The 12,686-nt window shown below is 38.3% G+C and overlaps 1 protein-coding gene across 1 annotated transcript in view; it reads left to right on the top strand.

Annotated features, from left to right (window-relative positions):
* LOC123881051 overlaps positions 1 to 12,686 on the top strand; it is a 77,255-nt gene that overhangs the window by 17,654 nt on the left and 46,915 nt on the right. Inside the window, exons 2-3 of the mRNA XM_045929599.1 lie at positions 10,150 to 10,244; positions 12,152 to 12,242. Coding sequence (XP_045785555.1) covers positions 10,177 to 10,244; positions 12,152 to 12,242 — 159 coding nt within the window. The 5' untranslated portion in view covers positions 10,150 to 10,176. The remainder of the gene's footprint in view (positions 1 to 10,149; positions 10,245 to 12,151; positions 12,243 to 12,686) is intronic.

The raw sequence follows: 12,686 nt of genomic DNA on the forward strand, positions 1-12,686 counted from the left end.
TATAATTTTTAAAATTCTTTCACCAGTAGAAAGCTACATTATGCCTGAGTAAGCTATATTTTTTAGAGATCCCTAAGAAAATTGTAATAAGCTGAAGTCGGAGCGGGTCGCTAGTAAAAATATTTCGATTTGATTGGAACACTTGCTATATTATTAAGCTTGTGGATAACCTAATCATAATCAACACGTTGCCAGCCCACTACTGAGCACGAGTCTTCTCTCAGATTGGGAATGGATTAGGCCATAGCCACGCTGTCCGGATTGATAAGTAAGTAGTCTTCACACAACTTTGAGAACATTATGGAGAACTTTCAGGCATGCAGTTAAATTAATGTTGAAAAATCACCGTAATCACCTGTGAAAAGAAAAATGATAATTTCATCAAAAAAAATCATTTAAAAGTAGCAATAATTCCCATCTCTAGCGTCTAGATTCTAGATTAAACTCCATTTCCAACTACGATAGGTACCTACCTATTGTGTCTTGTACCTATCTATCGTTTATCGTTATGACTTCGAAACTATCTGATCTGTGTCGAAATCATTCGAAACGCTATCATCATTTAACAGGTTTGGTAAAGGATTCCCAAATTAGGTTTATAAATCTTACAGGTCGTTGTTTACCAAATTTTATCTAACATTCTGATCATCTAAATATAACAAGTGTAAATTAAAAATTTATAACACCCCCGACAAGTCAAGGTTACAGTACTAGTCCAAAGTATCTGAGTTTTCCAAAACATCATTTTCAAATAAATAATCATGTATCTAGGGCAACGTCCTTCTTGACAGCTTGACATTTGTCAATTGACATAATATTATGAACCTAACGGTTATCTAACCTTCTTTTCTACAAGAAAACTAGAAAAGAGCTGATAACTCTTAAACGGCTGAACCAATTTTTTTGGATTATAGCTAAGAACACTCTCGATCAAGCCACCTTTCAAACAAAAAAAAGTAAATTAAAATCGGTTCATTCGTTTAGGCGCTACGATGCCACAGACAGATACACAGATACACAGATACACACGTCAAACTTATAACACCCCTCTTTTTGGGTCGGGGGTTAAAAAAGGAAAAGATAATGATCTATCATGCCTGATCTATCAACGCGCAGCTCAAACTACTGGATGGATCTATCTGAAAACATGCAGATCACTAATGTGTCGCGTGATGTAGACATCCGCTAAGAAAGGATTTACAACCTCTAAGGCGCCAAAATAGGGGCTTGAAATTAGTGTAATCCATGCGGACAAAATCGCAGGCATATTCTAGTACTTAATAAAACATCAAGAGTGTGAATTTCGCAGTGGCCGCCATGCAAATTGAAAACAAAACCAAAAAGTACATTATTACACATTGTTGTGTTGTACAAGTACAAAGTAGTGTTTAGTTTGCACGATGGTACGGAACCGTTCGTGTGCGTGTCCGACTCGCACTTGGCCGCGATAGCTCCATTGAAGTTTAATACCGCGATAACTAGGTAAGTCAGTACTATAGAATAGGATTAATAATGTTGTCTACTCTATGACAAAATACAGCTTTAACTACATGAGTCATTATTACGTCGCCATAGAGTTTTATAGCCTCTTCCATTTATTAAAAATGTTTTCGAATTAACGTTATGGCCTCTTGAATATTTAATTCAATGCTGCTGTAAATTACGACTTTATGTTAAGCAAAGATATTAAGTAGGTACTTACTCCAGATAGGTAGGAAAAACTCATACAGTCTGTTATCTTTTTCTGTGTGACACGCCACTTACAGGTATACACAACTGCTATATGAAAAACTATACCATAATAAGAATTTATTACGCAGTTAAGTTGAAAAGCCCTTTTATACGTAATAATTGTACCAGTACTTAATTACGTATCCTTAAAAAAGTAACGAGTAAGTATAAAGACTAAAGTGGGCTCCAGAATGGGGCAGAGTACGGAAACGGTAAATTAGCGAGAGAAATCCACCAACGATTAACGGCTGCTTACCCGACATCGATTGATACCGTCTGTCCAAACTCCAAACATGATTACTGCCATTGATAACAAGAGACAGCCTTCCTTTTTAGGTTTTCAAAAACCTATAAAGCCTAAAAATCTAGAAAAATAGCCTATGCAATAAAATCACGCCGATCGGTTGCTCTGTTGCGATGAGATTGAAGGGCAAACCAGCAAATTACTCGTATTGTAAATGCGTAACGATATAGATTGATTATTTTTATAATTTATTGATGCCACTAAGTGGCCGTTAAGTTTATGAAGTTACGAACTCTATAAAACTGAAGTTGATCGCTATATATCTACGATAGAATTCACAGGTAGCGGTAAAATAACGAGTAACAACAGTTAAACTATAAATTAACATAATTAATGATAAAATCACTTTGAACTTTTTGACGCGGACGTAACTCTATAATTTTGCGCTATCTTACTTATTTAGGTATGTAATTTAGTGAATATGAATCATAATTTATATTTTTTTTATTCAGAACTAGGGGATGCCCGTGACTTCGTCCGCGTGGATTTAGGTTTTTAAAGATCCCGTGGGAACTGTTTAATTTTCCGGGATGAAAAGTTGCCTATGTCAACTACAGGGACGCAAGCACCTCGGTACTAAATTTCATACGAATCAATCAAGCGGATGAGTATTTAGGAATCCCGCGGGAACTGTTTGTTTTTCCGGGATAAAAAGTAGCCTATGTCCTTCCCCGGAATGTATCCTAAATCTGTACAAAATTTCATTAAAATCGGTTCAGAGGTTGAGCCGTGAAAGCGTAGCAGACAGACAGACAGACAGACAGATAGACAGACAGACAGACATACTTTCGCATTTATAATATTAGTATGGATTAAGTTATATGCGTATTCGGGTTCCTTGCAGATTAATATAATTTACTAGATGATGCCCGCGTCTTCGTCCGCGTGGATTTAGTTTTTTAAAAATCCTCTGGAACATCTTCAATTTTCCGGGGAAAAAAGTAACAAAAATTCATTCTCCAGGTCCTTAACTATACCCATGCAAAAAATCATATTGATCCGGTACTCCGTTGCGACGCGATTGGAGGGCAAAGAAACATACCAACAAACAAACACACTTTCGCATTTATAATATGGGTTGGTATTTATTGGAGGTTTTGTTTTTTAACCGACTTCAAAAAGGAGGTTTTCAATTCGTTGGGGTTTTTTTGATCGTCTTACTTCAGATTTAACCCTACCTCCCTAATTAATGATTTCGTTCTTCAAAAAATGCATAAATGGATGCCGTTGACGACTAGCTTAGCTACAGATTTATCTAAACAATTTTTTTACCACTAATGCCTGCCTATCTAATGAAAGTTACTAGGTATAGATAGGTAGGTACTCTAGGCATAGGTACCTACTTAAAGAAATTTTAAAACGTAGATTTACGAATAAAACCCCAAATATAAAAGTAAAATGTAAATTGAATCAAGCATAAAGTTTTCCAAAACTAAATATTTTATAACTTTAAATTGGAAAGCGGAAACTCAAATGGAAATTATTCATATCTACGTGCTATCTAACGAGCTGCCTAGCGCCTAGCTAACCGAAGATTGTAATTGTGGTCTTTTAACGCTATGAATTATTCATTCCATACGTATCTAATTAAATTCCTGTAGAAACAATCCCACTTTCAGGGCCTTTATACACTCATTCGCGTCGAAATGAGATGATCTTAAAGGGTACAAAAGTTAAGTAAATATATAGTTGACGTACCTATTTTGAGAAATCAAACACTTATCACTGACTTTAACGGTGAAGAAAAATATCGAGAGAAAACCTGCATGCCTGAGAGTTTTCCGCCATGTTCTCAATGGTGTGTGAAGTCCGCCAATCTACACTTGGCCAGCGTAGTGGACTATAACCTAAACCTTTCTCATTCTGAGAGGAGAGCCGTACACTGTAGTAGGCCGGCGATTGGTTGATCATTATGATGACGATGATGGGTTTTTCGTTATTCTGATATAGCGATAGTAAAAGTTACAAGCTTTTGTATAATATATATCCACTCAATATTAATATATACAAAGTAAAGATTTTTTTTTAAAAGCATTTCAGTAGAACATGAAGCCGTGGGCGAAAATTTTAAAACTTTAATCGAAGGTCTGCTCACGTGCGAGTAAGTGTGATTGGTCCCACAGTAGAATCGCTTGTGCGGCGGTCTGTTATTATGTGAAATAATAAAAGTAAAAAGTCGGGCGCTTCGGCCCGGGTCGCGACCGGTTCTCAGACGGCTATCATTTTGGGCTCCCGGGAAATTGCCCGGGACCAGACGCTTGTGGTTTGAGATCACGGCGCGCTCATGTCCTCCAGTCATGCGAGACGGTCTCTACCTCATGTCACGATCAACTATTAAGTTACGGAATGTTTGTAGGTACCTACAGGTTATTCTATAAAGTTAGGTAGCCATTTACGTGCTTGGCGGGACAGTAAAAGTTACTTAATAAAAAGTTCAACGCCCTAACTCGACATCTTCTCATATTGCAGTTTCGACGTTCATCATATTTTTTCTTATAAGAATCATGACTCGTACCCCTCCAAGTTCCAACTAAGCGTAAAGCTTGTGCTATTTATAGGTTCGACAATAGTGCAATGGTTAGGGTTTGAACCGCCGACTTTTCTAATCCTGCGAGTAAACCTACAGTATTTAGTACTATATGGCACATTAAAGCTGTTCTAACTTCTAATATCCATTCATCATTTTACTAACCACAAACACAACCAACGACCAAACCAGTTTCAATCAAACAGTAAGTAAATCTTTTTCTGCATAAGACCCGTCTCCATTTATGGATAGGTAATGGAAGAGGTTTTCTTGGGATACCTATTTTTTCTCTACCTGCATAACACGTCACAAATAATAATAGGCAGAAACGTATGCAATTATGCACTAATCAATGTATAACAAGGAGCCAACAGCCAGCCCTGAGCGCTGTCTCTGTGAGCCCTGCAGCCATGTAGGTTGTAACACGGCGAGCCCGTAAATCAAACGTCATGTCACAGCCATGTTTGTGAGTTGCCATTGATTTACAACCCAAAGATATAGAGTACAACCTTGAAATGCAATGCTTTGCGATGTTTATACGGTGAAAAACATTACACTTCCAAATCACCACATAATATTAAGTAGGACCACGTATAGGTAAGTCATTTTTTGGCGGTTTTAACATTTCGAAGTCATTCGTTAGAGAATCTAGAGATGCGTCGTTTCAGCCAATCAGAACTTCACCAGACACTTTTAAAAGGATGGTGTCTAGAGGCCTTAATACCCCTTTACAAAGATTAGAATTTGGGTTTATTAAGTAGGAACCCAGCTTTTAACTAACCAGACACATGCAGTAATTTGTAGAAAGTAACGATTTTGGTTTGTAGTAAATGTGAAAACACTGACACATTGCAAAATTTCAACATTAGTGCTGTTTCTAGTAAGGTAGGTATTTGCGATAACGTTCATAATCTTTTGAAATGTAGTTAACTGTGAGTAAGAGAATGGACCTCTGTTGTTGAAGTTGTGTAGGAAACTTTGTATCTTTGGCTGTTATATCAATGCCAATGGGTGAAACACCTCGTTCGTTATCAATAATGCATGTTTTGTGATAGCTATGATTTATCTGCCCCCGCAGGCGGCGACTTCCATCGCTAATCGTGAGGCGATCGCTGGATGATCGCTCTTCGTCAGAGATATGTGTCGTTTATAGTGACATTGGAACTTGGCTACGGAAACACGGAGAGGACAAGACGAAACGAGTGACCAGTTTACTTTATACAATCTACACTTCTCCGGGATGATTCGCAAACTCATTGATCATTCTTGGATATAATTATTGATAGGCATCAAGCTCTTTTAATTAATTTTAATAATATAACTGTGACAGACAGACAGACGGACGGATGGACGGTCGGAGAAAGTCGCACTTCCATTTTTACCATTTTGCTACAGAACCCTAAAAAGATGAGTTGTGACTCACTTCATCAACGTCCAGGCCATACCGTTGAACTACTAACTAAGTCTATTACTAATAAATTAGAGAATTAAAAGGATTTGTTTTCACCGAGCAAAGTTCTGAAGTAAATCATAAAATTAAAAACCTAAGTTAGGTACTTTCTGAAAGGGAAAGTGCCTAACATGCTGAAGAAATTTAAGCCCGGCTAGGAAAGCAGATGTTTGACGTTACACTATCGTATCAATATAAACAGGAAGCTTTTAAAAGCCAACGGCAACGAGGCGGTACGTTCCGCCATCCAGTTGTGAGACAGGCGGTGAGCATCGACCCTTATCTCCCTGAAGATTATACATTCCTTAATGTGACAGTTTTAATGGACCCAGCGCTGATAACGCGATTTATATTCCAACAGTATCACGTGCTCTTTGGATATTCATTAATCCAAAGGGTATTTTTTTAATTAGTTTTTTTATGTGATCTTCCGTGGGATTGTTTTTTTTTTCTCTACAGGCACACGCTGGACCACAATCACACCTAAAGGGAAGTGAGATGTGGCCTAAGTTGGGACGCTTTTACCTTCAAGATTAACTATCTATAAGTGTAAAGATACCCTTATAACAATTGGTAGGAAACACTGATATCGCAAGAGTCTTCCAAACCCCAGCCTATTGTTCTAGTATTTGCATAGACTTACGAATTTTTCGCTACGGTATTTGTCTGCTGCAATATTTTTACTTTAATCTTTCAACCATTTTCAACCCTTGGAATGGTCTCCAATTTTCTCTTTTATTTCCACTATGGTTGAACTTGTAAGGTTTCAGTACCTACTGAGGCATTTTAAGCAATATAGTTTACCTATATATACCACAGAATATGTAATACTTAGTACATACGTCTATATCTACAATATCAAGAAGATGAATCTTGAAACTTAAAAATAAATGAGCGGAGAGATATAAGGATCCTACGGCTAGACTATCCGTGACGAAGGCTTCAAATGAACCATAAACAAGGAAGTAGTAATTTACCGGGATCACAATCCCTAGCGGCCAGCGGGCTTGATGTAACGGCTGAGATAGAGCCGCTACAGCCGCGTGTGCCGTTAAAAGTGCCTGTACCGCACGCGCTCCGTCATAATAATAGGCCTTAGAATAGGCATAGGCTAGCTTGGTAAACAAAATATATAATTTAGAGCAGTGCTGGCTTATACCTACCGTGCGGGTGTGCAGTGCACATGGACGCAGGGTCTTAGGGGGCGCCGAACGGCCGAACGCCTCCAACGAACATGCGTCACTGGCAGAGCTCTCTCTTTACCTAAATTAAATATTTTTGAATTAACGACAGAGTTTTGTTTCGTTTATCATTGTAAGTATTTTCTTCCTAAAATACTTTTTACATCTAACCCGCGGATCTACGGAGCGTCCCATATAAACGAGCTATATATTTACATCATGTACCTACATATTATTTGCACCCGAATTTCCGATCACTGATAAAAATATAACTTTAAGTAGTCGATTTTGATTGCGCACATACTATTAGGTACTATAGGGCATACCGCATAAGGATATTTGATTGCACCCGGGCGGGATAGCCCTGGCCCAAAAAAAAATAGATACTTACCATACCTTAAGATGGGGGGACCGTTAACAAAAAAGAAGGTTTCCTAATGAGGATGTGTTCCTTCACTGCAGGCACCCGCAAGTTTTTAAAACGCAGTGCATACCATTTGAGCGCACGATCTTTTGATGAGGGTCTATATTGTACCTACATGTTTTAACTTTTGACCACTAACATGACATCGTGGTTATAAAAAAATGTCGTTGCGGATTTAAAAACGGTGCTAAACACGACATTCGCAATTTTTTGTTCACACATTAACTATTGACTTTACATTAAGCATTGTGCTCGTAGCACTAGAGGTGTTTCGCAGAGGTGGGTTCCCAAGGAGTCACACCAAAAATTTTAATATTACCACAGTAGGTATTGTTTTTTTGTAACTTGTGAGACAAATTCGACAGACTGCTTGACGAATTAGATATTTTTTAAAAAGGTAAACATGTTTTGAATTTTTCACGGAGTTTAAAACGAGCTTTTGACCTTTGCCTACACTAACTTAAATAGGTACCTACTCTTTTAGTACCTATAGTACAATTGTAATATTTAGTTTGTCTATACACACATCACCCAATAACTACTAAACTTTTAATATACTTCGCTCAGCGACCAGCTAACCTTAATAAAATCAAAGACTTCGCTAGTCAAAATTGGTTGAGTATCGTTGAGTAGAACTTGAATTTCGGGTACGTACGAGTACTATGGCTACCAAAGGGTAGCCATATAGTAAAGGTAAGTAAAGACTTAGCTTGACGCAAAAGTAACGCAAGCGAAATCTATGGAAAATAGAAACCAGATTTTGCGAGTTTGCTAATTTTTCTTTGATGATTTAATGCAGAAAATGAAACTTGTTGAATTGTTAGACATACGACATACCTACAACGAACGAACAAAATCTTTTTAACCCCCGACCCAAAAAGAGGGGTGTTATAAGTTTGACGTGTGTATCTGTGTATCTGTCTGTGGCATCGTAGCTCCTAAATTAATGAACCAATTTTAATTATTTTTTTTTGTTTGAAAGGTGGCTTGATCGAGAGTGTTCTTAGCTATAATCCAAGAATATCGGTTCAGCCGTTTGAAAGTTATCAGCTCTTTCTAGTTACTGTAACCTTCACTTGTCTGGGGTGTTATAAATTTTTAATTTACACTTGTATAATAAGTTGCGGAACCATAGTAACAAAGTAACGAGATCTGCAATATAAGTTGACAAGGTCAGTACGGTATGCAAACTCGTAATCAGATATGTTTCAAGAGTTCGCTGATGCAAGAAGGAAATACCAGTGTCAAATTGGCGACAATCTATTTTTTGTGAGTTGATTAAAGATTGAAACGAAAGTTTTAAACAGATTGAAAATAAAGATGCGGCTTTTTAACATCCGTCTGCGGTGGATGCTCGACTACTTCGGTTACATTGCTAGGAATGCTAGAAAAACGGGAGAGCATAGCGAAACTCTTGGCCACGGGCAAGGTTGGGGAAAAGACACCCCGACGAAGCCCGAAACGTTGGTCCAACCAGATAAGAGAACTGGTCGACACATCCTTCTTCAATATGCCTTCTACTTCCTCCAACAGGGAAATGGCGTAATAGTGTAAAGGAAGTGATATCTCGAGAGAGCCACGATCCTGAAAACTGAGAAACTGACGCTAGAAGAAGAGGTAGAAATAACAAAGAGTTGCAGCATCCCAAGTACAATTCAATACGACAACGTGTTGTCGAGGTTTTTATCGCAAAAAACGATGCAAAAGGTGCCAGGGAGATACGAGTGTTATAATGTCGCACTAACTGTGCTCGGATGACGGATCCCAGCCTTCAGGTGTTGTTAGATGTTGCGAGTGATTGATTACAACACGATGCATTTTCGTTTGGAATCTTAAATTACTCTGCAAAGTAGGTTCAACTTATATATTTTTTACGTTTTGAAATGGCTAAAATTAGTCAGGTAGGAATTCAACTATTTCAAATATTTTTATGGTAATAGGAATAAAATACCACTTTTAAAAGATACAGTTTGAGGCGAGGCTGTTTGCCCCCAAAATAAAACCTCATGAGGGCGACTGCGTAGGTAGGTATTTATTCCATCTCTCTTCTTCCATCCTTCTTTCCTCTTCATTTCATTCTTAATTTTAATCCTTCCTTTCTATCCTTGCCCTCGACAGTCTTACTTTCCAACTGTTAAAAAGGACCCTCCATCGTCCATCTCTCGTCGGCTTGCCGTTTTTCGATAATAATAATCGGTTAGGACTTAGGTAAGATCAGTGAAATGCAGATACTCCATAGTAAACTTTACTAAGTCTAATCTCTTTACATTAGGCCTCTACTAACACAATTAGGTACTTAGTTACTACTGCTCATTGTTATAATTATTCGTCTTTTCCACAAAACCCTTGTTAAATTCGACTCGCTCTCGTTTTATTTCCGTTCCCGTCTGACGTTACGCTCTATCTGTCAGTCGTTTTTGACACTCCGATGACATGCATTTCAGGGTTGCTAACACAACGTAAGTCCCGAATACTTAGGGTTGCTCCATATGTACACTATATTACAGTTACAACACGTATTTGTTGTTACAGATGTGATGTGCGCTCCGGCAGGTCAACATGTCCGCGGTGATGAGCACGCTCTCCATGATCAGCGGTGGACGCCGCGCGCACCGCAAACTTGCCAGGTAACATGCCAGCATCATCATAATCAGCTTATTCAATACTAGCCGATGCCCGCGACTTCGCCCGCGTGGATTTAGGTTTTTTGAAATCCCGTGGGAACTCTTTGATTTCCCGGGATAAAAAGTAGCCTATGTGCTAATCCAGGATATTATCTATCTCCATTTCAAATTTCAGCCAAATCCGTCCAGTAGTTTTTGCGTGAAGAAGTAACAAACATACACACACACACACACACACACACACACACACACACACACACACACACACACACACACACACACACACACACACACACACACACACACACACACATACAAACTTTCGCCTTTATAATATTAGTGTGATGCTGATGCCGAAGATGCCTGCTCTCTGAAAGGAGAGAGACTTCTCAGAATGATTTCATTCGCGTTAAGTTCGAGAGCTTCATGCAGTCTATGATGGAAGCGGGCTAACATACCGTAGAAAGAGGAAGTATAGCAGTTTTATTTAACCTCTCAGGTTTTACATACCTACATCTCGAGAACCTAATACTATATGGATTGGCGGTACGTCTTTGCCCATAAGGTAGTAACTAACGTCTCACGTCTCCCACCAGACCAGAAATCAGCCAATTTGGTACTTATTTATTTTCTAGATAATATACCGGGAAATGAACCTAGGGCTTCAAACATCGCAGCAATCACTACTCACTACTGCGTCACTCACAAGTTAGGTAGATACAATACAAGTTTTCGAACTTGTTCCTATGTTTTTACTGCAACGTAATATCTAAATCTTCCCAAGAGTGCATTAGGTGCCCACGCAACGCGCTTATCGTGAAATCCCACGAGCCGAAGAATACGAGTAGATTGGTAGGCAATAGAACATTCCTTGCGTTTTTACCACCCAGCGTGTCTGCTGTTGAACACAATGTTTAGGTGAAAAGTAATTCATAACTAACAATCAGTTCAAACTAGCATACCTACCTGATTTGATAGAAATTATTTCTCTGCGGAAGTTCGTGCCTAAAAAAACTAATGTTCTTGTAATTTTTTTAGGAACTCTAAAGGAAACCTAAATTATTGTCATTTCTCGCAAAATAAGTAAACTTTTCTTTCATTCAATACATTTATTTGAAATGCTCGAAATCGTACTCGAGGCTATCGGACTCTACTACTTCTACTCTACTAACGAACTGATCCTGACCTGAGGGTCATTAGTATGACCCTCAGGTATTATGACACCTATATTACCTTAGCACAGTTTATCTTTCAAAGTGATAAACGCCCACAAATAAAGGCGAAAAAACTTTCAAAGTGGAACTGTAGATTTCCGAGCATTCAATCTAACCCATCTATTCGAAGGAGTTCATTAATAAAGACCGACTCTTGTAATTTTACAATTACCAACTAACGCTATTCAATCTTCCATTGATATTGTTGTGAAAATGTAACTAAGGCAGTATTTCAAGGTTGAGATACTGTCTAGTAAGCAGTAAGATAATAGGTATATCAGGTTACTTCACAAGGCTATTAGCAGTAGGTACCGGATCACTGCTTTTTCATCATTAGAACGGAATTGAAATCTGGTCAAGAACACAGCTTCTTGGAAGGAGAATGTACAGAATAACCTAAAGAGTGACTTCAGAAATGGTTTATTGATGGTTTAGTTATGTTCGGTTCTTGGTGCTATCTTATCCTTCACGCGCCATCCTGTCCATGGCTCACTAAGCGACTTTGAATTTGTGATTCAGGCCGCTTAAGAGAAGTTGTTTATCAATAAACCAGTGCATCGGAAACTCGCTTAGTTTTTCCTTGATAGTTTCCCCTTAGTAACTAAAATGCAGCAATGTGATCGAAAGACTCATTTGAGACTCAAAATTTTGCGAAATTCATTGGTGTTACAGTAATATAATGTTTTGTGTTGGCAGCTCACGCAAGTCGGGGCAGTTCTCGGACGCGGGCGAGGAGCGCGGCCGCGGTCAGCATGACCTCAACAAGCAGCAACGGTCGGCATCCCTCGTAAGTACATTGACTTCTCATACTATAGCTATTTCAAGAGCAGAGATAACCTCATGGTTATTAGTTCGATTTCCTATCGGGCGTTCGGACACTGTAACTTTTCGGAGTTATGTGCATTCTAAGCAATTACCATAATAACTTACTTAGATATTACTTGCTTTAACGGTGAAGGAAAACATCGAGAGAAAATTTGCCTGAGAGTACTACATAGTATTCTCAAAGTTGTATGAAGTCTGCTAATCGCATTTGGACTGAAAGTGATAAAATCTACTTACTATCTACCTATTTTATCTTTAGGTAGGTAGGCACTTTGTTGTAGTTAAATTATGAGGTCAAGTGGTGTGATGACTGGTAGGTACCTAACTAATTTTTTTTTTAGCATTTAGTTCATGTTTAGTTTCTACATATACAATAAAATCGTTTAACCAAAAAAAACTTATTTTT

Source organism: Maniola jurtina, chromosome 3 (assembly GCF_905333055.1).
Source record: "Maniola jurtina chromosome 3, ilManJurt1.1, whole genome shotgun sequence".
In the NCBI taxonomy this organism is placed as follows: Eukaryota; Metazoa; Arthropoda; class Insecta; order Lepidoptera; family Nymphalidae; genus Maniola; species Maniola jurtina.